Source organism: Odontesthes bonariensis, chromosome 2 (genome assembly GCF_027942865.1).
Source record: "Odontesthes bonariensis isolate fOdoBon6 chromosome 2, fOdoBon6.hap1, whole genome shotgun sequence".
Classification (NCBI taxonomy): Eukaryota; Metazoa; Chordata; class Actinopteri; order Atheriniformes; family Atherinopsidae; genus Odontesthes; species Odontesthes bonariensis.
Genome location: NC_134507.1, coordinates 45,303 through 70,872, shown reverse-complemented (window position 1 = coordinate 70,872; position 25,570 = coordinate 45,303). Strand labels below are relative to the sequence as shown.

General features: G+C 46.7%; 1 protein-coding gene across 1 annotated transcript; it reads left to right on the top strand.

The window, feature by feature from the left end:
* tspan14 (tetraspanin 14) lies at positions 1-24,993 on the top strand. The gene is made up of 9 exons (XM_075473211.1): positions 1-687; positions 5,627-5,707; positions 5,843-5,893; positions 5,973-6,119; positions 6,783-6,953; positions 7,030-7,155; positions 21,078-21,128; positions 23,739-23,852; positions 23,993-24,993. The coding sequence occupies exons 2-9, from the start codon at positions 5,627-5,629 to the stop codon at positions 24,056-24,058; spliced, it is 807 nt and encodes a 268-aa protein (XP_075329326.1). The 5' UTR covers positions 1-687; the 3' UTR covers positions 24,059-24,993.
* The last annotated feature ends 577 nt before the right edge of the window (positions 24,994-25,570 follow it).

The window sequence follows — 25,570 nt, the reverse complement described above, 5'->3', positions numbered from 1 at the left end:
ACGGTAACAGATCACACACAGCTGACATGCTCTCATTCATCTGGACCTGGTTCTGGTTCTGGTTCTGGTTGCTATGGAGATGGTTATAGGATGCTGGAGGCGAGATGTTACGGTAACAGATCACACACAGCTGACATGCTCTCATGCATCTGGACCTGGTTCTGGTTCTGGTTCTGATTTATTATTCTGATTAGTTAGTAATGATAAGGTGAAACAGCCGGTTAGGCCTGTCAGATCCCCAGGGTTTGCTCAGGTACCAGCTGAGGAAAAGACAGAAATAAAGTAGAAACATATGGAGTTGAAACCAAAGGCTTCTCACAGTGACGATGGAACAGTGAGAATTAAGAGATTTCTTCCAGTTGCTCTCATGAAACCCACTGAGGACATTAAAGGGCTGAGAATGGGGCAAATGGGATTAAACAAAAGATTTTAATTCAGTATGGGTTTAAATATGAAGGCGCAACACCCTGAGAGAGGAAAAGGCCAACTTTCTCTGTTTAGAGTTGGGTCAGAGCGCCTTACCCCGTCTGACCACCGGGGCGCGCTGTGACCTCACTGTGTTTCCGCCCAATAAGGAGGAAGAAGAAGAGCCGCTCCTGTGGTAAACAACTGAAGAAGAGTTTCGGGTTTCAGCGGTGTGTTATTGATCACAGAGCGACAGGAACCGATCGATATCACTGATCTGAGGTGAGTCTTACTGCTAGTGATCAAATGTCCCGTTATATTCCACATGTTGTTGTTGTTCTTTCACTGTTAGCTTCACTGTTAGCTTTACTGTTAGCTCCACACACTTCCTGTTCGCCCCCAAACTCCGCTCATCCATAGCGGAAAGTCCCCACCAACAGCCGCTAACGGCCCTCACCTCGTCCGGTCATTCGGTAATTTAACCAAAATAAGGGGATATAGTCACCACTTTATGAAACTATCGATCAGCTTCAGCGGGTAAGTGATCAGGTGATCGATAACTGATGATCTGATCATGATCAGTGGATCGATCACAAGATATCTGCAGGTCTCTGGACCCCTCATAGTCATAGTTTATTTATAGGGCACATTTAAACACACTTAAACAGCCTCAGGCGACCAAATTTGGTTAAAGTAGGAACCTACAGGTTAAAGTAGGAATCTAAGGGTTAGAGTAGGAACCAGAGGGTTAGAGTAGGGTTAAAGTAGGAGCCGAAGGGTTAAAGTGGGGTTAAAGTAGGAACCTAAGGGTTAAAGTAGGAATGAAAGGGTTAGAATAGGGTTAAAGTAGGAACCGCAGGGTCAGAGTAGGAACCAAAGGGTTAGAGTAGGAACCGCAGGGTTAAAGTAGGAACCGCAGGGTTAAAGTAGGAACTGCAGGGTTAGAGTGAGGTTAAAGTAGGAACCAAAGGGTTAGAGTAGGGTTAAAGTAGGGACCAAAGGGTTAAAGTGGGGTTAAAGTGGGGACCAAAGGGTTAGAGTGGGGTTAAAGTAGGAACCAAAGGGTTAGAGTGAGGTTAAAGTAGGAACCAAAGGGTTAGAGTAGGGTTAAAGTAGGGACCAAAGGGTTAAAGTAGGAACCAAAGGGTTAAAGTAGGAACCTATGGGTTAAAGTAGGAACCGCAGGGTTAAAGTAGGAACCATAGGGTTAAAGTAGGAACCAAAGAGTTAGAGTGGGGTTAAAGTAGGAACCAAAGCGTTAGAGTGGGGTTAAAGTAGGAATCGCAGGGTTAAAGTAGGAACCAAAGGGTTAAAGTCGGAACCAAAGGGTTAGAGTGGGGTTAAAGTAGGAACCGCAGGGTTAGAGCAGGAACCGCAGGGTTAAAGTAGGAACTGCAGGGTTAAAGTAGGAACCGCAGGGTTAGAGTAGGAACCAAAGGGTTAAAAAAGGAACCACAGGTTTAAAGTAGGAACCAAAGGGTTAGAGTAGGAACCGCAAGGTTGGAGTAGGAACCAAAGGGTTAGAGTAGGAACCGCAGGTTTAAAGTAGGAACCGCAGGGTTAGAGTAGGAACCGCAGGGTTAAAGTAGGAACCAAAGGGTTAAAGTAGGAACCAAAGGGTTAGAGTGGGGTTAAAGTAGGAACCAAAGGGTTAAAGTGAGGTTAAAGTAGGGACCAAAGGGTTAGAGTGGGGTTAAAGTAGGAACCAAAGGGTTAGAGTGGGGTTAAAGTAGGAACCAAAGGGTTAGAGTGAGGTTAAAGTAGGGACCAAAGGGTTAGAGTGGGGTTAAAGTAGGGACCAAAGGGTTAGAGTGGGGTTAAAGTAGGGACCAAAGGGTTAGAGTGGGGTTAAAGTAGGAACCAAAGGGTTAGAGTGGGGTTAAAGTAGGAACCAAAGGGTTAGAGTGGGGTTAAAGTAGGAACCAAAGGGTTAAAGTGAGGTTAAAGTAGGGACCAAAGGGTTAGAGTGGGGTTAAAGTAGGAACCAAAGGGTTAGAGTGGGGTTAAAGTAGGAACCAAAGGGTTAGAGTAGGGTTAAAGTAGGAGCCGAAGGGTTAAAGTGGGGTTAAAGTAGGAACCTGAAGGTTAGAGTGGGGTTAAAGTAGGAACCTGAGGGCTAAAGTAGGGTTAAAGTAGGAACCTAAGGGTTAGAGTAGGAACCGCAGGGTTAGAGTAGGAACCGCAGGGTTAAAGTAGGAACCGCAGGGTTAGAGTAGGGTTAAAGGAGGGTTAAAGTGTGGTTAAAGTAGGGACCAAAGGGTTAGAGTAGGGTTAAAGGAGGGTTAAAGTGGGGTTAAAGTAGGGACCAAAGGGTTAGAGTGGGGTTAAAGTAGGAACCAAAGGGTTAAAGTGGGGTTAAAGTAGGGACCAAAGGGTTAAAGTAGGAACCAAAGGGTTAAAGTAGGAACCTATGGGTTAGAGTTGGAACCAAAGGGTTAGAGTGGGGTTAAAGTAGGAACCGCAGGGTTAGAGTAGGAACCAAAGGGTTAGAGTAGGAACCGCAGGTTTAAAGTAGGAACCAAAGGGTTAGAGTAGGAACCGCAGGTTTAAAGTAGGAACCAAAGGGTTAAAGTAGGAACCAAAGGGTTAAAGTAGGAACCGCAGGGTTAAAGTAGGAACCAAAGGGTTAAAGTAGGAACCGCAGGGTTAAAGTAGGAACCGCAGGGTTAGAGTAGGAACCGCAGGTTTAAAGTAGGAACCAAAGGGTTAGAGTAGGAACCGCAGGGTTAGAGTAGGAACCGCAGGGTTAAAGTAGGAACCGCAGGGTTGGAGTAGGAACCAAAGGGTTAGAGTAGGAACCGCAGGTTTAAAGTAGGAACCGCAGGGTTAAAGTAGGAACCATAGGGTTAAAGTAGGAACCAAAGGGTTAAAGTTGGAACCAAAGGGTTAGAGTGGGGTTAAAGTAGGGACCAAAAGGTTAGAGTGGGGTTAAAGTAGGAACCGCAGGGTTAGAGCAGGAACCGCAGGGTTAAAGTAGGAACTGCAGGGTTAAAGTAGGAACCGCAGGGTTAGAGTAGGAACCAAAGGGTTAAACAAGGAACCAAAGGGTTAAAGTAGGAACCAAAGGGTTAAAGTAGGAACCAAAGGGTTAAAGTAGGAACCGCAGGGTTAGAGTAGGAACCGCAGGGTTAAAGTAGGAACCAAAGGGTTGGAGTAGGAACCAAAGGGTTAGAGTAGGAACCGCAGGTTTAAAGTAGGAACCGCAGGGTTAGAGTAGGAACCGCAGGGTTAGACTAGGATTCAAAGGATTAGAGTAGGAACCAAAGGATTAGAGTAGGAACCAAAGGATTAGAGTAGGAACCAAAGGATTAGAGTAGGAACCAAAGGGTTAAAGTAGGAACCAAAGGGTTAAAGTAGGAACCAAAGGGTTAAAGTAGGAACCGCAGGGTTAAAGTAGGAACCGCAGGGTTAAAGTAGGAACCGCAGGGTTAGACTAGGATTCAAAGGATTAGAGTAGGAACCAAAGGGTTAAAGTAGGAACCGCAGGGTTAAAGTAGGAACCGCAGGGTTAAAGTAGGAACCAAAGGGTTAGAGTAGGAACCGCAGGGTTAAAGTAGGAACCAAAGGGTTAGAGTAGGAACCGCAGGTTTAAAGTAGGAACCGCAGGGTTAGAGTAGGAACCGCAGGGTTAGACTAGGATTCAAAGGATTAGAGTAGGAACCAAAGGATTAGAGTAGGAACCAAAGGATTAGAGTAGGAACCAAAGGGTTAAAGTAGGAACCGCAGGGTTAAAGTAGGAACCAAAGGGTTAAAGTAGGAACCGCAGGGTTAAAGTAGGAACCGCAGGGTTAAAGTAGGAACCAAAGAGTTAAATAGGAACCAAAGGGTTAAAGTAGGAACCGCAGGGTTAGAGTAGGAACCGCAGGGTTAGAGTAGGAACCGCAGGGTTAGAGTAGGAACCGCAGGGTTAGAGTAGGAACCGCAGGGTTAGAGTAGGAACCGCAGGGTTAAAGTAGGAACCAAAGAGTTAAATAGGAACCAAAGGGTTAAAGTAGGAACCGCAGGGTTAGAGTAGGAACCGCAGGGTTAGAGTAGGAACCGCAGGGTTAGAGTAGGAACCGCAGGGTTAAAGTAGGAACCAAAGAGTTAAATAGGAACCAAAGGGTTAGAGTTGGAACCAAAGGGTCAGAGTAGGAACTGAAGGGTTAAAGTAGGAACCAAAGGGTTAGGTTAGATTAAAATAATAAGAACCCTGCCCCCCCTGATGTGCAATAGATAACCTTTTGCCCCTTTTACCCCCCTCCCGGATGTACAGTATATAACCCTCTGCCCCCCTGATGTGCAGTATATAACCTTCTGCCCCCCCCAGATGTACAGTAGATAACCTTCTACCCCCCCAGATGTGCAGTATATAACCTTCTGCCCCCCCTGATGTGCAGTAGATAACCTTCTGCCCCCCCCAGACTTACAGTATATAACCTTCTGCCCCCCTGATGTACAGTATAGAACCTTTTGCTCCTCCTGATGGACAGTAAATAACCTTCTGCCCCCCAGATGGACAGTATATAACCTTCTGCCCCCCCTGATGTGCAGTAGATAACCTTCTGCCCCCCCTGATGTACAGTATATAACCTTCTGCCCCCCCGATGTACAGTATATAACCTTTTGCCCCCCCTGATGGACAGTAGATAACCTTCTGACCCCCCTGATGGACAGTATATAACCTTCTGCCCCCCTTCTGCCCCCCCGATGTATAGTATATAACCTTTTGTCCCCCCTGATGGACAGTAAATAACCTTCTGCCCCCCCTGATGTGCAGTATATAACTTTCTGCCCCCCCTGATGTGCAGTATATAACCTTCTGCCCCCCTTCTGCCCCCTCTGATGGAGAGTAGATAACCTCCTGCCCCCCTTCTGCCCCCCTCCTGCCCCCCCTGATGGACAGTATATAATCTTCTGCCCCCCCCCCCTGATGTGCAGTATATAACCTTCTGCCCCCCTTCTGCCCCCTCTGATGGAGAGTAGATAACCTTCTGCCCCCCTCCTGCCCCCCCTGATGGACAGTATATAATCTTCTGCCCCCCCCCCCCGATGTGCAGTATATAACCTTCTGCCCCCCTTCTGCCCCCTCTGATGGAGAGTAGATAACCTTCTGCCCCCCTCCTGCCCCCCCTGATGGACAGTATATAATCTTCTGCCCCCCCCCTGATGTGCAGTATATAACCTTCTGCCCCCCCTGATGTACAGTATATAACCTTCTGCCCCTTTTGCCCCCCCCCAGATGTACTACTACCGCTATGATAACGCTGAGGTCAGCTGCTGCTACAAGTATCTGATGTTCAGCTACAACATCGTCTTCTGGGTGAGTCACATGACCAGCTGCAGCAGTGCATTGTGGGACACTGTGAACAGGAAGCTCTGTTTCCTGTTTTCTCTGCCTGACAGGAAGTGACGTCACTTCCTGTGCGGCCGCTCTGACGCTTGTGTTGTGTTGCAGCTGGCCGGCGCCGCCTTCATCGCGGCCGGGTTCTGGGCGTGGAGCGAGAAGGTGAGGGAACCACGTTACCCACGATGCCTTTCTGCGGCACCGCGACGCATCCTCTGAAGCTTTCTGTTGTGCTCCGCAGGGAGTCCTGCTGGACCTGACCCAGGTGACCCGGCTGCACGGCTTCGACCCGGTCTGGCTGGTCCTGGTGGTGGGCGGAGTCACGTTCACGCTGGGCTTCGCCGGCTGCGTGGGCGCACTGAGGGAAAACATCTGTCTGCTGAAGTTTGTAGGTGGAAACATAGATATGTATAGAATCATAGATATGTATAGAATCATAGATATGTATAGAATGGCTAGATGTCTCGTCCGTGTTGCTGGGACGCATAGGATCTCTATAAATCTAAAATACAGTATAATATAGAATAATTAATAAAATATATAATTAAAATAGAATAATCTAAAACAAAGTGTAAAAAAGAATATAGGCTATATAAGATATACAAAGTAAAGAGAGTTAAATAAAGTAAGTTATAGCACTATGGTTGAGTTATTGCCCATATTGCACTACACTTGTGTTAATTACACATTGTATGCACATAGTCTGACCATAAACAGATAAGATATTGCACATGGTGACGGGAATTATTGCACAGATGACCGAATAAATAAAATATCGCACAGGGTCTTTTAGTATGTAAAACAGTGTAAAATCGTCGAGATTTCTGGGAGATAAGAATAATAGCGTCAGAGCAGATCACTTACCGTAACTCAGGTTACCTCAGGTCTGACTGTCTCCCGGACATCTCACCCTGTGGTAAGATGGCCGACTTGTGCGGACGTTCTAAACTCAGACGTAACACATCTAGCCATTCTATACACATCTATGGGTGGAAACATCTGTAAGTAACCCCGACCGCACGACCTCCGGCTCACCTCTGGTTTCGTCCAGTTCTCAGGCGTCATCGGCCTCATCTTCTTCCTGGAGCTGACGGCGGCGGTGCTGGCCGTGGTGTTCCAGAACCAGGTCCGAGAGTGGATCAACGACTTCTTCCTCCAGAACATCCGGGGTTACCGTGATGACATCGACCTGCAGAACCTGATCGACTCGCTGCAGAGGATGGTAACTGGGTCACTTCCTAACTCAGAACCGCTCAGAACCGCTCAGAACCGCTGACTGTGTCCCGCTCTCTGAACAGAACCACTGCTGCGGCGCCCAGGACCCGATGGACTGGGACCTGAACGTGTACTTCAGCTGCAACGGGACCCACCGCAGCCGGGAGAAGTGCGGCGTCCCATTCTCCTGCTGCGTGGCCGACCCGGCGGTGAGTTCATCTGTTACCCCTCAGTTCATCTGTTACCCCCCCAGTTCATCTATTACCCACCCAGTTCATCTGTTACCCCTCAGTTCATCTATTACCCCCCCCAGTTCATCTGTTACCCCTCAGTTCATCTATTACCCCTCAGTTCATCTGTTACCCCTGAGTTCATCTGTTACCCCTCAGTTCATCTATTACCCCCCCAGTTCATCTATTACCCCCCCCAGTTCATCTGTTACCCCCCAGTTCATCTATTACCCCCCCCAGTTCATCTGTTACCCCTCAGTTCATCTATTACCCCTCAGTTCATCTATTACCCCCCCAGTTCATCTGTTACCCCTGAGTTCATCTGTTACCCCTCAGTTCATCTATTACCCCCCCAGTTCATCTGTTACCCCTCAGTTCATCTATTACCCCCCCAGTTCATCTGTTACCCCTCAGTTCATCTATTACCCCCAGTTCATCTGTTACCCCTCAGTTCATCTATTACCCCCCCGTTCATCTGTTACCCCTCAGTTAATCTATTACCCCTCAGTTTATCTATTACCCCTCAGTTCATCTATTACCCCCCCAGTTCATCTGTTACCCCTCAGTTCATCTATTACCCCTCAGTTCATCTATTACTCCCCAGTTCATCTATTACCCCCCCAGTTCATCTGTTACCCCTCAGTTCATGTATTACCCCTCAGTTCATGTATTACCCCTCAGTTCATCTATTACCTCCCAGTTCATCTGTTACCCCTCAGTTCATCTATTACCCCTCAGTTCATCTATTTACCCCCCCAGTTCATCTATTACCCCCCCAGTTAATCTGTTACCCCTCAGTTCATCTGTTACCCCCCCAGTTCATCTGTTACCCCTCAGTTCATCTATTACTCCCCAGTTCATCTGTTACCCCTGAGTTCATCTATTACCCCTGAGTTCATCTATTACCCCCCCAGTTCATCTATTACCCCCAGTTCATCTGTTACCCCTCAGTTCATCTATTACCCCCCCGTTCATCTGTTACCCCTCAGTTAATCTATTACCCCTCAGTTAATCTATTACCCCTCAGTTCATCTATTACCCCTCAGTTCATCTATTTACCCCCCCAGTTCATCTATTACCCCCCCCCAGTTCATCTGTTACCCCTGAGTTCATCTATTACCCCCCCAGTTCATCTATTACCCCCAGTTCATCTGTTACCCCTCAGTTCATCTATTACCCCTCAGTTCATCTATTACCCCCCCCCGTTCATCTGTTACCCCTCAGTTAATCTATTACCCCTCAGTTCATCTATTACCCCCCCCAGTTCATCTGTTACCCCTCAGTTCATCTATTACCCCTCAGTTCATCTATTACCCCTCAGTTCATCTATTACCCCCCCAGTTCATCTGTTACCCCTGAGTTCATCTATTACCCCCCCAGTTCATCTATTACCCCCAGTTCATCTGTTACCCCTCAGTTCATCTATTACCCCTCAGTTCATCTATTACCCCCCCCCGTTCATCTGTTACCCCTCAGTTAATCTATTACCCCTCAGTTCATCTATTACCCCCCCCAGTTCATCTGTTACCCCTCAGTTCATCTATTACCCCTCAGTTCATCTATTACCCCTCAGTTCATCTATTACCCCCCCAGTTCATCTGTTACCCCTCAGTTCATCTATTACCCCCCCAGTTCATCTGTTACCCCTCAGTTCATCTATTACCCCTCAGTTCATCTATTACCCCCCCAGTTCATCTGTTACCCCTCAGTTCATCTATTAACCCCCCAGTTCATCTGTTACCCCTCAGTTCATCTATTAACCCCCCAGTTCATCTGTTACCCCTCAGTTCATCTGTTACCCCTCAGTTCATCTATTACCCCCCCAGTTCATCTGTTACCCCTCAGTTCATCTATTAACCCCCCAGTTCATCTGTTACCCCTCAGTTCATCTATTAACCCCCCAGTTCATCTGTTACCCCTCAGTTCATCTATTACCCCTCAGTTCATCTATTAACCCCCCAGTTCATCTGTTACCCCTCAGTTCATCTATTACTCCCCAGTTCATCTGTTACCCCTGAGTTCATCTATTACCCCTGAGTTCATCTATTACCCCCCCAGTTCATCTATTACCCCCAGTTCATCTGTTACCCCTCAGTTCATCTATTACCCCTCAGTTCATCTATTACCCCCCCGTTCATCTGTTACCCCTCAGTTAATCTATTACCCCTCAGTTCATCTATTACCCCTCAGTTCATCTATTTACCCCCCCAGTTCATCTATTACCCCCCCCAGTTCATCTATTACCCCCAGTTCATCTGTTACCCCTCAGTTCATCTATTACCCCTCAGTTCATCTATTACCCCCCCCCGTTCATCTGTTACCCCTCAGTTAATCTATTACCCCTCAGTTCATCTATTACCCCTCAGTTCATCTATTTACCCCCCCAGTTCATCTATTACCCCCCCCAGTTCATCTATTACCCCTCAGTTCATCTATTACCCCTCAGTTCATCTATTACCCCCCCAGTTCATCTGTTACCCCTCAGTTCATCTATTAACCCCCCAGTTCATCTGTTACCCCTCAGTTCATCTATTACCCCCCCCAGTTCATCTGTTACCCCTCAGTTCATCTATTACCCCTCAGTTCATCTATTACCCCCCCAGTTCATCTGTTACCCCTCAGTTCATCTATTACCCCCCCCAGTTCATCTGTTACCCCTCAGTTCATCTATTACCCCTCAGTTCATCTATTACCCCTCAGTTCATCTATTTACCCCCCCAGTTCATCTATTACCCCCCCAGTTCATCTGTTACCCCTCAGTTCATCTATTTACCCCCCCAGTTCATCTATTACCCCCCCCAGTTCATCTGTTACCCCTCAGTTCATCTATTAACCCCCCAGTTCATCTGTTACCCCTCAGTTCATCTATTACCCCTCAGTTCATCTATTAACCCCCCAGTTCATCTGTTACCCCTCAGTTCATCTATTACTCCCCAGTTCATCTGTTACCCCTGAGTTCATCTATTACCCCTGAGTTCATCTATTACCCCCCAGTTCATCTATTACCCCCAGTTCATCTGTTACCCCTCAGTTCATCTATTACCCCTCAGTTCATCTATTACCCCCCCGTTCATCTGTTACCCCTCAGTTAATCTATTACCCCTCAGTTCATCTATTACCCCTCAGTTCATCTATTTACCCCCCCAGTTCATCTATTACCCCCCCCAGTTCATCTATTACCCCCAGTTCATCTGTTACCCCTCAGTTCATCTATTACCCCTCAGTTCATCTATTACCCCCCCCCCCGTTCATCTGTTACCCCTCAGTTAATCTATTACCCCTCAGTTCATCTATTACCCCTCAGTTCATCTATTTACCCCCCCATTTCATCTATTACCCCCCCCAGTTCATCTATTACCCCTCAGTTCATCTATTACCCCTCAGTTCATCTATTACCCCCCCAGTTCATCTGTTACCCCTCAGTTCATCTATTAACCCCCCAGTTCATCTGTTACCCCTCAGTTCATCTATTACCCCCCCAGTTCATCTGTTACCCCTCAGTTCATCTATTACCCCTCAGTTCATCTTTTACCCCCCCAGTTCATCTGTTACCCCTCAGTTCATCTATTTACCCCCCCAGTTCATCTATTACCCCCCCCAGTTCATCTATTACCCCTCAGTTCATCTATTACCCCTCAGTTCATCTATTACCCCCCCAGTTCATCTGTTACCCCTCAGTTCATCTATTAACCCCCCAGTTCATCTGTTACCCCTCAGTTCATCTATTACCCCCCCCAGTTCATCTGTTACCCCTCAGTTCATCTATTACCCCTCAGTTCATCTATTACCCCCCCAGTTCATCTGTTACCCCTCAGTTCATCTATTACCCCTCAGTTCATCTATTACCCCCCCCAGTTCATCTGTTACCCCTCAGTTCATCTATTACCCCTCAGTTCATCTATTACCCCTCAGTTCATCTATTACCCCCCCAGTTCATCTGTTACCCCTCAGTTCATCTATTAACCCCCCAGTTCATCTGTTACCCCTCAGTTCATCTATTAACCCCCCAGTTCATCTGTTACCCCTCAGTTCATCTATTACCCCTCAGTTAATCTATTACCCCTCAGTTAATCTATTACCCCTCAGTTCATCTATTACCCCTCAGTTCATCTATTACCCCTCAGTTCATCTATTACCCCCCCAGTTCATCTGTTACCCCTCAGTTCATCTATTAACCCCCCAGTTCATCTGTTACCCCTCAGTTCATCTATTACCCCCCCCAGTTCATCTGTTACCCCTCAGTTCATCTATTACCCCTCAGTTCATCTTTTACCCCCCCAGTTCATCTATTACCCCTCAGTTCATCTATTTACCCCCCCAGTTCATCTATTACCCCCCCCAGTTCATCTATTACCCCTCAGTTCATCTATTACCCCTCAGTTCATCTATTACCCCCCCAGTTCATCTGTTACCCCTCAGTTCATCTATTAACCCCCCAGTTCATCTGTTACCCCTCAGTTCATCTATTACCCCCCCCAGTTCATCTGTTACCCCTCAGTTCATCTATTACCCCTCAGTTCATCTATTACCCCCCCAGTTCATCTGTTACCCCTCAGTTCATCTATTAACCCCCCAGTTCATCTGTTACCCCTCAGTTCATCTATTAACCCCCCAGTTCATCTGTTACCCCTCAGTTCATCTATTACCCCTCAGTTAATCTATTACCCCTCAGTTCATCTATTACCCCTCAGTTCATCTATTACCCCTCAGTTCATCTATTACCCCCCCAGTTCATCTGTTACCCCTCAGTTCATCTATTAACCCCCCAGTTCATCTGTTACCCCTCAGTTCATCTATTACCCCCCCCAGTTCATCTGTTACCCCTCAGTTCATCTATTACCCCTCAGTTCATCTTTTACCCCCCCAGTTCATCTATTACCCCTCAGTTCATCTATTTACCCCCCCAGTTCATCTATTACCCCTCAGTTCATCTATTACCCCCCCAGTTCATCTGTTACCCCTCAGTTCATCTATTAACCCCCCAGTTCATCTGTTACCCCTCAGTTCATCTATTACCCCCCCCAGTTCATCTGTTACCCCTCAGTTCATCTATTACCCCTCAGTTCATCTATTACCCCTCAGTTCATCTATTACCCCTCAGTTCATCTATTACCCCCCCCAGTTCATCTGTTACCCCTCAGTTCATCTGTTACCCCTCAGTTCATCTATTACCCCTCAGTTCATCTATTACCCCCCCAGTTCATCTGTTACCCCTCAGTTCATCTATTAACCCCCCAGTTCATCTGTTACCCCTCAGTTCATCTATTAACCCCCCAGTTCATCTGTTACCCCTCAGTTCATCTATTACCCCCCCAGTTCATCTGTTACCCCTCAGTTCATCTATTACTCCCCAGTTCATCTGTTACCCCTGAGTTCATCTATTACCCCTGAGTTCATCTATTACCCCCCCAGTTCATCTATTACCCCCAGTTCATCTGTTACTCCTCAGTTCATCTATTACCCCTCAGTTCATCTATTACCCCCCCGTTCATCTGTTACCCCTCAGTTAATCTATTACCCCTCAGTTCATCTATTACCCCTCAGTTCATCTATTTACCCCCCCAGTTCATCTATTACCCCCCCAGTTCATCTGTTACCCCTGAGTTCATCTATTACCCCCCCAGTTCATCTATTACCCCCAGTTCATCTGTTACCCCTCAGTTCATCTATTACCCCTCAGTTCATCTATTACCCCCCCCGTTCATCTGTTACCCCTCAGTTAATCTATTACCCCTCAGTTCATCTATTACCCCTCAGTTCATCTATTTACCCCCCCAGTTCATCTATTACCCCCCCCAGTTCATCTGTTACCCCTCAGTTCATCTATTACCCCTCAGTTCATCTATTACCCCTCAGTTCATCTATTAACCCCCCAGTTCATCTGTTACCCCTCAGTTCATCTATTAACCCCCCAGTTCATCTGTTACCCCTCAGTTCATCTATTACCCCCCCAGTTCATCTGTTACCCCTCAGTTCATCTATTAACCCCCCCGTTCATCTGTTACCCCTCAGTTAATCTATTACCCCTCAGTTCATCTATTACCCCTCAGTTAATCTATTACCCCTCAGTTCATCTATTTACCCCCCCAGTTCATCTATTACCCCCCCAGTTCATCTGTTACCCCTGAGTTCATCTATTACCCCCCCAGTTCATCTATTACCCCCAGTTCATCTGTTACCCCTCAGTTCATCTATTACCCCTCAGTTCATCTATTACCCCCCCCCGTTCATCTGTTACCCCTCAGTTCATCTATTACCCCTCAGTTCATCTATTACCCCTCAGTTCATCTATTTACCCCCCCAGTTGATCTATTACCCCCCCAGTTCATCTGTTACCCCTCAGTTAATCTATTACCCCTCAGTTCATCTATTACCCCTCAGTTCATCTATTTACCCCCCCAGTTCATCTATTACCCCCCCCGTTCATCTGTTACCCCTCAGTTAATCTATTACCCCTCAGTTCATCTATTATCCCTCAGTTCATCTATTTACCCCCCCAGTTCATCTATTACCCCCCCGTTCATCTGTTACCCCTCAGTTAATCTATTACCCCTCAGTTCATCTATTTACCCCCCCAGTTCATCTATTACCCCCCCAGTTCATCTGTTACCCCTGAGTTCATCTATTACCCCTCAGTTCATCTATTACCCCCCCAGTTCATCTGTTACCCTTCAGTTCATCTATTAACCCCCCAGTTCATCTGTTACCCCTCAGTTCATCTATTAACCCCCCAGTTCATCTATTACCCCTCAGTTCATCTATTACCCCCCCAGTTCATCTGTTACCCCTCAGTTCATCTATTAACCCCCCAGTTCATCTGTTACCCCTCAGTTCATCTATTAACCCCCCAGTTCATCTGTTACCCCTCAGTTCATCTATTACCCCCCCAGTTCATCTGTTACCCCTCAGTTCATCTATTAACCCCCCCGTTCATCTGTTACCCCTCAGTTAATCTATTACCCCTCAGTTCATCTGTTACCCCTCAGTTCATCTATTAACCCCCCAGTTCATCTGTTACCCCTCAGTTCATCTATTACCCCTCAGTTCATCTATTAACCCCCCAGTTCATCTGTTACCCCTCAGTTCATCTATTACTCCCCAGTTCATCTGTTACCCCTGAGTTCATCTATTACCCCTCAGTTCATCTATTAACCCCCCAGTTCATCTGTTACCCCTCAGTTCATCTATTACCCCCAGTTCATCTGTTACCCCTCAGTTCATCTATTACCCCTCAGTTCATCTATTACCCCTCAGTTCATCTATTACCCCCCCCCCCCGTTCATCTGTTACCCCTCAGTTCATCTATTACCCCTCAGTTCATCTATTACCCCTCAGTTCATCTATTTACCCCCCCAGTTCATCTATTACCCCCCCCAGTTCATCTATTACCCCCAGTTCATCTGTTACCCCTCAGTTCATCTATTACCCCTCAGTTCATCTATTACCCCCCCGTTCATCTGTTACCCCTCAGTTCATCTATTACCCCTCAGTTCATCTATTACCCCTCAGTTCATCTATTTACCCCCCCAGTTCATCTATTACCCCCCCCAGTTCATCTATTACCCCCAGTTCATCTGTTACCCCTCAGTTCATCTATTACCCCTCAGTTCATCTATTACCCCCCCCCCCGTTCATCTGTTACCCCTCAGTTCATCTATTACCCCTCAGTTCATCTATTTACCCCCCCAGTTCATCTGTTACCCCTCAGTTCATCTATTAACCCCCCAGTTCATCTGTTACCCCTCAGTTCATCTATTACCCCTCAGTTCATCTATTAACCCCCCAGTTCATCTGTTACCCCTCAGTTCATCTATTACTCCCCAGTTCATCTGTTACCCCTGAGTTCATCTATTACCCCCCCAGTTCATCTATTACCCCCAGTTCATCTGTTACCCCTCAGTTCATCTATTACCCCTCAGTTCATCTATTACCCCCCCGTTCATCTGTTACCCCTCAGTTAATCTATTACCCCTCAGTTCATCTATTACCCCCCCCAGTTCATCTATTACCCCCAGTTCATCTGTTACCCCTCAGTTCATCTATTACCCCCCCCCCCCTTCATCTGTTACCCCTCAGTTAATCTATTACCCCTCAGTTCATCTATTTACCCCCCCATTTCATCTATTACCCCCCCCAGTTCATCTATTACCCCTCAGTTCATCTATTATCCCTCAGTTCATCTATTACCCCTCAGTTCATCTGTTTTCCTCAGTTCATCTATTAACCCCCCAGTTCATCTGTTACCCCTCAGTTCATCTATTACCCCCCCAGTTCATCTGTTACCCCTCAGTTCATCTATTACCCCTCAGTTCATCTATTACCCCTCAGTTCATCTATTTACCCCCCCAGTTCATCTATTACCCCCCCCAGTTCATCTATTACCCCCAGTTCATCTGTTACCCCTCAGTTCATCTATTACCCCTCAGTTCATCTATTACCCCCCCCCCCCGTTCATCTGTTACCCCTCAGTTCATCTATTACCCCTCAGTTCATCTATTTACCCCCCCAGTTCATCTGTTACCCCTCAGTTCATCTATTAACCCCCCAGTTCATCTGTTACCCCTCAGTTCATCTATTACCCCTCAGTTCATCTATTAACCCCCCAGTTCATCTGTTACCCCTCAGTTCATCTATTACTCCCCAGTTCATCTGTTACCCCTGAGTTCATCTATTACCCCCCCAGTTCATCTATTACCCCCAGTTCATCTGTTACCCCTCAGTTCATCTATTACCCCTCAGTTCATCTATTACCCCCCCGTTCATCTGTTACCCCTCAGTTAATCTATTACCCCTCAGTTCATCTATTACCCCCCCCAGTTCATCTATTACCCCCAGTTCATCTGTTACCCCTCAGTTCATCTATTACCCCCCCCCCCCCTTCATCTGTTACCCCTCAGTTAATCTATTACCCCTCAGTTCATCTATTTACCCCCCCATTTCATCTATTACCCCCCCCAGTTCATCTATTACCCCTCAGTTCATCTATTATCCCTCAGTTCATCTATTACCCCTCAGTTCATCTGTTTTCCTCAGTTCATCTATTAACCCCCCAGTTCATCTGTTACCCCTCAGTTCATCTATTACCCCCCCAGTTCATCTGTTACCCCTCAGTTCATCTATTACCCCTCAGTTCATCTATTACCCCCCCAGTTCATCTGTTACCCCTCAGTTCATCTATTACCCCCCCCAGTTCATCTGTTACCCCTCAGTTCATCTATTACCCCTCAGTTCATCTATTTACCCCCCCAGTTCATCTATTACCCCCCCCAGTTCATCTGTTACCCCTCAGTTCATCTATTACCCCTCAGTTCATCTATTACCCCTCAGTTCATCTATTTACCCCCCCAGTTCATCTATTACCCCTCAGTTCATCTATTACCCCCCCAGTTCATCTGTTACCCCTCAGTTCATCTATTAACCCCCCAGTTCATCTGTTACCCCTCAGTTCATCTATTACCCCCCCCAGTTCATCTGTTACCCCTCAGTTCATCTATTACCCCCCCAGTTCATCTGTTACCCCTCAGTTCATCTATTACCCCCCCAGTTCATCTGTTACCCCTCAGTTCATCTATTACCCCTCAGTTCATCTATTTACCCCCCCAGTTCATCTATTACCCCCCCCAGTTCATCTGTTACCCCTCAGTTCATCTATTACCCCTCAGTTCATCTATTACCCCTCAGTTCATCTATTACCCCCCCAGTTCATCTGTTACCCCTCAGTTCATCTATTAACCCCCCAGTTCATCTGTTACCCCTCAGTTCATCTATTAACCCCCCAGTTCATCTGTTACCCCTCAGTTCATCTATTACCCCTCAGTTCATCTATTACCCCCCCAGTTCATCTGTTACCCCTCAGTTCATCTATTACTCCCCAGTTCATCTGTTACCCCTGAGTTCATCTATTACCCCCCCAGTTCATCTATTACCCCCAGTTCATCTGTTACTCCTCAGTTCATCTATTACCCCTCAGTTCATCTATTACCCCCCCGTTCATCTGTTACCCCTCAGTTAATCTATTACCCCTCAGTTCATCTATTACCCCTCAGTTCATCTATTTACCCCCCAGTTCATCTATTACCCCCCCAGTTCATCTGTTACCGCTGAGTTCATCTATTACCCCCCCAGTTCATCTATTACCCCCAGTTCATCTGTTACCCCTCAGTTCATCTATTACCCCCCCCGTTCATCTGTTACCCCTCAGTTAATCTATTACCCCTCAGTTCATCTATTACCCCCCAGTTCATCTATTACCCCCCCAGTTCATCTGTTACCCCTCAGTTCATCTATTACCCCTCAGTTCATCTATTACCCCTCAGTTCATCTATTACCCCCCCAGTTCATCTGTTACCCCTCAGTTCATCTATTAACCCCCCAGTTCATCTGTTACCCCTCAGTTCATCTATTTACCCCCCCAGTTCATCTATTACCCCCCCCAGTTCATCTGTTACCCCTCAGTTAATCTATTACCCCTCAGTTCATCTATTACCCCTCAGTTCATCTATTTACCCCCCCAGTTCATCTATTACCCCCCCCGTTCATCTGTTACCCCTCAGTTAATCTATTACCCCTCAGTTCATCTATTACCCCTCAGTTCATCTATTTACCCCCCCAGTTCATCTATTACCCCCCCCCGTTCATCTGTTACCCCTCAGTTAATCTATTACCCCTCAGTTCATCTATTACCCCTCAGTTCATCTATTTACCCCCCCAGTTCATCTATTACCCCCCCAGTTCATCTGTTACCCCTGAGTTCATCTATTACCCCTCAGTTCATCTATTACCCCCCCAGTTCATCTGTTACCCCTCAGTTCATCTATTAACCCCCCAGTTCATCTATTACCCCTCAGTTCATCTATTACCCCCCCAGTTCATCTGTTACCCCTCAGTTCATCTATTAACCCCCCAGTTCATCTGTTACCCCTCAGTTCATCTATTAACCCCCCAGTTCATCTGTTACCCCTCAGTTCATCTATTACCCCCCCAGTTCATCTGTTACCCCTCAGTTAATCTATTACCCCTCAGTTCATCTATTACCCCTCAGTTCATCTATTTACCCCCCAGTTCATCTATTACCCCCCCAGTTCATCTGTTACCCCTGAGTTCATCTATTACCCCCCCAGTTCATCTATTACCCCAGTTCATCTGTTACCCCTCAGTTCATCTATTACCCCTCAGTTCATCTATTACCCCCCCCGTTCATCTGTTACCCCTCAGTTAATCTATTACCCCTCAGTTCATCTATTACCCCTCAGTTCATCTATTTACCCCCCCAGTTCATCTATTACCCCCCCCAGTTCATCTGTTACCCCTCAGTTAATCTATTACCCCTCAGTTCATCTATTACCCCTCAGTTCATCTATTTACCCCCCCAGTTCATCTATTACCCCCCCCTTCATCTGTTACCCCTCAGTTAATCTATTACCCCTCAGTTCATCTATTACCCCTCAGTTCATCTATTTACCCCCCCAGTTCATCTATTACCCCCCCCGTTCATCTGTTACCCCTCAGTTAATCTATTACCCCTCAGTTCATCTATTACCCCTCAGTTCATCAATTTACCCCCCCAGTTCATCTATTACCCCCCCCAGTTCATCTGTTACCCCTGAGTTCATCTATTACCCCCCCAGTTCATCTATTACCCCCAGTTCATCTGTTACCCCTCAGTTCATCTATTACCCCTCAGTTCATCTATTACCCCCCCAGTTCATCTATTACCCCTCAGTTCATCTATTACCCCTCAGTTCATCTATTACCCCCCCAGTTCATCTGTTACCCCTCAGTTCATCTATTAACCCCCCAGTTCATCTGTTACCCCTCAGTTCATCTATTAACCCCCCAGTTCATCTGTTACCCCTCAGTTCATCTATTACCCCTCAGTTCATCTATTAACCCCCCAGTTCATCTATTACCCCTCAGTTCATCTATTACCCCTCAGTTCATCTATTAACCCCCCAGTTCATCTGTTACCCCTCAGTTCATCTATTAACCCCCCAGTTCATCTGTTACCCCTCAGTTCATCTATTACCCCCCCCAGTTCATCTGTTACCCCTCAGTTCATCTATTACCCCCCCAGTTCATCTGTTACCCCTCAGTTCATCTATTACCCCCCCCAGTTCATCTGTTACCCCTGAGTTCATCTATTACCCCCCCAGTTCATCTATTACCCCCAGTTCATCTGTTACCCCTCAGTTCATCTATTACCCCTCAGTTCATCTATTACCCCCCCAGTTCATCTATTACCCCTCAGTTCATCTATTACCCCTCAGTTCATCTATTACCCCCCCAGTTCATCTGTTACCCCTCAGTTCATCTATTAACCCCCCAGTTCATCTATTACCCCTCAGTTCATCTATTACCCCTCAGTTCATCTATTTACCCCCCCAGTTCATCTATTACCCCCCCCAGTTCATCTGTTACCCCTCAGTTAATCTATTACCCCTCAGTTCATCTATTACCCCTCAGTTCATCTATTTACCCCCCCAGTTCATCTATTACCCCCCCCGTTCATCTGTTACCCCTCAGTTAATCTATTACCCCTCAGTTCATCTATTACCCCTCAGTTCATCTATTTACCCCCCCAGTTCATCTATTACCCCCCCCGTTCATCTGTTACCCCTCAGTTAATCTATTACCCCTCAGTTCATCTATTACCCCTCAGTTCATCAATTTACCCCCCCAGTTCATCTATTACCCCCCCAGTTCATCTGTTACCCCTGAGTTCATCTATTACCCCCCCAGTTCATCTATTACCCCCAGTTCATCTGTTACCCCTCAGTTCATCTATTACCCCTCAGTTCATCTATTACCCCCCCAGTTCATCTATTACCCCTCAGTTCATCTATTACCCCTCAGTTCATCTATTACCCCCCCAGTTCATCTGTTACCCCTCAGTTCATCTATTAACCCCCCAGTTCATCTGTTACCCCTCAGTTCATCTATTAACCCCCCAGTTCATCTGTTACCCCTCAGTTCATCTATTACCCCTCAGTTCATCTATTAACCCCCCAGTTCATCTATTACCCCTCAGTTCATCTATTACCCCTCAGTTCATCTATTAACCCCCCAGTTCATCTGTTACCCCTCAGTTCATCTATTAACCCCCCAGTTCATCTGTTACCCCTCAGTTCATCTATTACCCCCCCCAGTTCATCTGTTACCCCTCAGTTCATCTATTACCCCCCCAGTTCATCTGTTACCCCTCAGTTCATCTATTACCCCCCCCAGTTCATCTGTTACCCCTGAGTTCATCTATTACCCCCCCAGTTCATCTATTACCCCCAGTTCATCTGTTACCCCTCAGTTCATCTATTACCCCTCAGTTCATCTATTACCCCCCCAGTTCATCTATTACCCCTCAGTTCATCTATTACCCCTCAGTTCATCTATTACCCCCCCAGTTCATCTGTTACCCCTCAGTTCATCTATTAACCCCCCAGTTCATCTATTACCCCTCAGTTCATCTATTAACCCCCCAGTTCATCTGTTACCCCTCAGTTCATCTATTACCCCTCAGTTCATCTATTAACCCCCCAGTTCATCTATTACCCCTCAGTTCATCTATTACCCCTCAGTTCATCTATTAACCCCCCAGTTCATCTGTTACCCCTCAGTTCATCTATTAACCCCCCAGTTCATCTGTTACCCCTCAGTTCATCTATTACCCCCCCCAGTTCATCTGTTACCCCTCAGTTCATCTATTACCCCCCCAGTTCATCTGTTACCCCTCAGTTCATCTATTACCCCCCCCAGTTCATCTGTTACCCCTCAGTTCATCTGTTACCCCCCCCCCCCCCAAGACCACTCACAGTTTTCAATTGTTCTGATTTTCATTCCTCTTTATGATTTTAACAAATATAAGTTTATATGGAAGATGATTTTTAATTTCTGTTTCTTTGTTTCAGGAGTCGGTGCTGAACACTCAGTGTGGCTACGACGTAAGGAACAAACCAGCGGTGAGGTTCGGCTTCATTTAGTCTGAAAGCTTTGTACCAAACATGTCACTGTGATGTCACTGTGATGTCACTGTGATGTCACTGTGATGTCACTATGATGTCACTGTGATGTCACTGTGACTGTTAAAATGTCAGCTGATCTGTAAATGGTCTGAATACAGCTGGACTTCTTGGTTCTGTCACCATGAGCTGCTGAACATCACAAATTAAATTCATGAGACCCGCTGACCTCTGACTTCTGACCTCTGACCCAGGAGGTTCCAGGTGTTTGTTTAAGTTTTATTTGAACACCTCTTAGAATAAATATGGCAAAGAGCTTCACAACTAAAAGCTGGAACATAAAAACTTAAGTTTTAAAAAGTTTTTAGCTGCTTTTTAAAGAGAATCCACAGCCAGAAGCTCTGATCACATGACCTCAGGCTCTGATCACATGACCTCAGGCCCTGATCACATGACCTCAGGCCCTGATCACATGACCTCAGGCTCTGATCACATGACCTCAGGCTCTGATCACATGACCTCAGGGCTCTGATCACATGACCTCAGGGCTCTGATCACATGACCTCAGGCTCTGATCACATGACCTCAGGCCCTGATCACATGACCTCAGGCCCTGATCACATGACCTCAGGCTCTGATCACATGACCTCAGGCCCTGATCACATGACCTCAGGCTCTGATCACATGACCTCAGACTCTGATCACATGACCTCAGGCTCTGATCACATGACCTCAGGGCCCTGATCACATGACCTCAGGCTCTGATCACATGACCTCAGGCTCTGATCACATGACCTCAGGGCCCTGATCACATGACCTCAGGCTCTGATCACATGACGTCAGCCCCTGATCACATGACCTCAGGCCCTGATCACATGACCTCAGGCTCTGATCACATGACCTCAGGGCCCTGATCACATGACCTCAGGCTCTGATCACATGACGTCAGCCCCTGATCACATGACCTCAGACTCTGATCACATGACCTCAGACTCTGATCACATGACCTCAGACTCTGATCACATGACCTCAGGCCCTGATCACATGACCTCAGGCTCTGATCACATGACCTCAGACTCTGATCACATGACCTCAGACTCTGATCACATGACCTCAGACTCTGATCACATGACCTCAGACTCTGATCACATGACCTCAGGCTCTGATCACATGACCTCAGACTCTGATCACATGACCTCAGACTCTGATCACATGACCTCAGGCCCTGATCACATGACCTCAGGCCCTGATCACATGACCTCAGGCTCTGATCACATGACCTCAGGCTCTGATCACATGACCTCAGGGCCCTGATCACATGACCTCAGGCTCTGATCACATGACGTCAGCCCCTGATCACATGACCTCAGGCCCTGATCACATGACCTCAGGCTCTGATCACATGACCTCAGGGCCCTGATCACATGACCTCAGGCTCTGATCACATGACCTCAGACTCTGATCACATGACCTCAGACTCTGATCACATGACCTCAGGGCCCTGATCACATGACCTCAGGCTCTGATCACATGACGTCAGCCCCTGATCACATGACCTCAGGCTCTGATCACATGACGTCAGCCCCTGATCACATGACCTCAGGCTCTGATCACATGACGTCAGCCCCTGATCACATGACCTCAGACTCTGATCACATGACCTCAGGCTCTGATCACATGACCTCAGGGCCCTGATCACATGACCTCAGGCTCTGATCACATGACCTCAGGCTCTGATCACATGACCTCAGGGCCCTGATCACATGACCTCAGGCTCTGATCACATGACGTCAGCCCCTGATCACATGACCTCAGACTGATCACATGACCTCAGGCTCTGATCACATGACCTCAGGCTCTGATCACATGACCTCAGGCCCTGATCACATGACCTCAGGCCCTGATCACATGACCTCAGGCTCTGATCACATGACCTCAGGCTCTGATCACATGACCTCAGGGCCCTGATCACATGACCTCAGGCTCTGATCACATGACCTCAGGCCCTGATCACATGACCTCAGGCTCTGATCACATGACCTCAGGCTCTGATCACATGACCTCAGGGCCCTGATCACATGACCTCAGGGCCCTGATCACATGACCTCAGGCCCTGATCACATGACCTCAGGCTCTGATCACATGACCTCAGGCCCTGATCACATGACCTCAGGCTCTGATCACATGACCTCAGGCTCTGATCACATGACCTCAGGGCCCTGATCACATGACCTCAGGGCCCTGATCACATGACCTCAGGCCCTGATCACATGACCTCAGGCTCTGATCACATGACCTCAGGCCCTGATCACATGACCTCAAGCTGTCAGACATCCAACTTTTAACAGTCTGAGCAGCTGAGAAACATGTTAAAGAGAAATACAGCTGAGTGTCATCTGCATAGAGGGAGGACATTAAAGAGGGAGCAGATGTCACAGGAAGGATAAAGGCCCCAGAACTGAACCCTGTGGGACACCGTAGGAAAGAGAAGAACCATCTTAATGAGGCAGAAAGAAGTCCAGCTGCCTTCTTTTTTAAAGACACCATAAAGAGATCCTGCCTGTTCCAGGCTCTGAAACCTAATGTTCTGTCCTGGTGTTTTTTCTTCAGGGTGAGTGGACTGATCAGATCTACGTTAAAGGCTGCATCCCAGCTTTAGAGGACTGGTTACCTGGCAACCTGTACACTGTGGCCATCGTGTTCGTGGTCATCTCCCTGCTGCAGGTAGGAACGCATTTAAGAACGCATTTAAGAACGAATTTAACCCGACGCTAGCCTGGTTAAATGAGTCCAGTAAGAATGAGAAACCTGTGTGCACGTTTACATATGTTCACCTGTGCACCTGTGCACCTGTCTGCTTCCAGATGGTGGGGATCTACCTGGCCAGGACGTTGATCTCTGACATCGAGAAGGTGAAATGCAGCTACTGAGACCTCCACCTGCTGGAGGCGGGGCTTACTGCAAGTCCTTGGACCAGGTTTCTTCAAGATGTGCCTTCTTCTTTTTAACTTAATGTCGTCGGAGCAGACTTCCTCTGATGATTTGGTTGCTATGGTAACCGAAAATATGGCCTCTGTTTTTGTGCCTTGTTTGTTTGTTTGTTTTGTCATGTGACTGCAGTACACCAGACTGCCTTCACTTTTCCTGCCACTTAACTCTCTACTGTTCAGTCTCCTTACTTAGTGCGCTCTGATTGGCTGCTGTTCAGTCCTCTTACTGCAGCGGTGCGACCTGATTGGCTGCTGTTCAGTCCTCTTACTGCAGCGGTGCGACCTGATTGGCTGCTGTTCAGTCCTCTTACTGCAGCGGTGCGACCTGATTGGCTGCTGTTCAGTCCTCTTACTGCAGCGCTGCGACCTGATTGGCTGCTAAGTGCTTCCTCCTCATCATCAGGACAACTCAGGTCTTCTTCTGCTTTATTTTATCAGCTCAAACATCACAGAGACGAATCTCTCATGGATCAGTTTTCTGAAACTGCCTCAGTGTGTGTTCACATGTTGAAAACCAAAACTCTGAATGGATCAATAATCCAACCAGAACCAGAACCAGAACCGGACCAGTTGGACCTGAACAGAGTTTCTCTTCAGCTCCTGGATAAATTTAGCAGCTTTAAACAGCTGTGTGAGGCAGAAACCATAGAAGAAGAATTCATTCAGATGCTTTCGGGTCACACAACCTTTAATTAAATGTGAATATTAAACATTTATCGACACTGGACGACAAGTTTGAATAAATAAGGTTTTGTTTGAATAAAGATTCAAGATGTTTTATCTAAAAATGAGATCGAATTTTTCATCAAAAAATTAGTTTTTTATACAGTGAGTTTTTACCTTTTTCAACTAAATAAAAGTGAACTTTGCTCTCATGAAGTCTCGTGTTTATTGATGTTTTGATCCGAATGTTTATTGATCGCTGGATATTTCACTGTTAAATAAAACGTTAGCGTCAGGAAACAAGATTAAGAAGAAAAAAGTCAGATGTGACTATTTTATTTATGAAGTTAAAAATCAAACGTTTAATGACATTTATGTTGAACTTATTGACCAATGTGTGTGACATCATCAGATGAGCTGTTGCTAAGCTACAGAAACAGCAGCCCGACCCACTGATGGAGGCTTCTGAAGGTTTCTAAATGTTTGACAGCTGGTTTATATTTTATTCTGTTCTCTGTAAGAGCTGATCTTTGATAATAATTAATAATTCAGGGATCAATGAAGTTTTATTGAACTGAACTGGGTTCGATCTGTTTAGGTTTAAAGCAAGAGTAATTCAAGGCAAGGTAATTTTATTTATAGAGTACAATTCATACACAAGGAACTTCAAAGTGCTTCACAGCTACATAAAATCACAAGAAGGAAAATAAATAAAAATAATAATTAAAAAATTAAAAAACCCATTAAAAATCATTAATTAATTTAAAAGTGAAGAGCAGATAAAATACT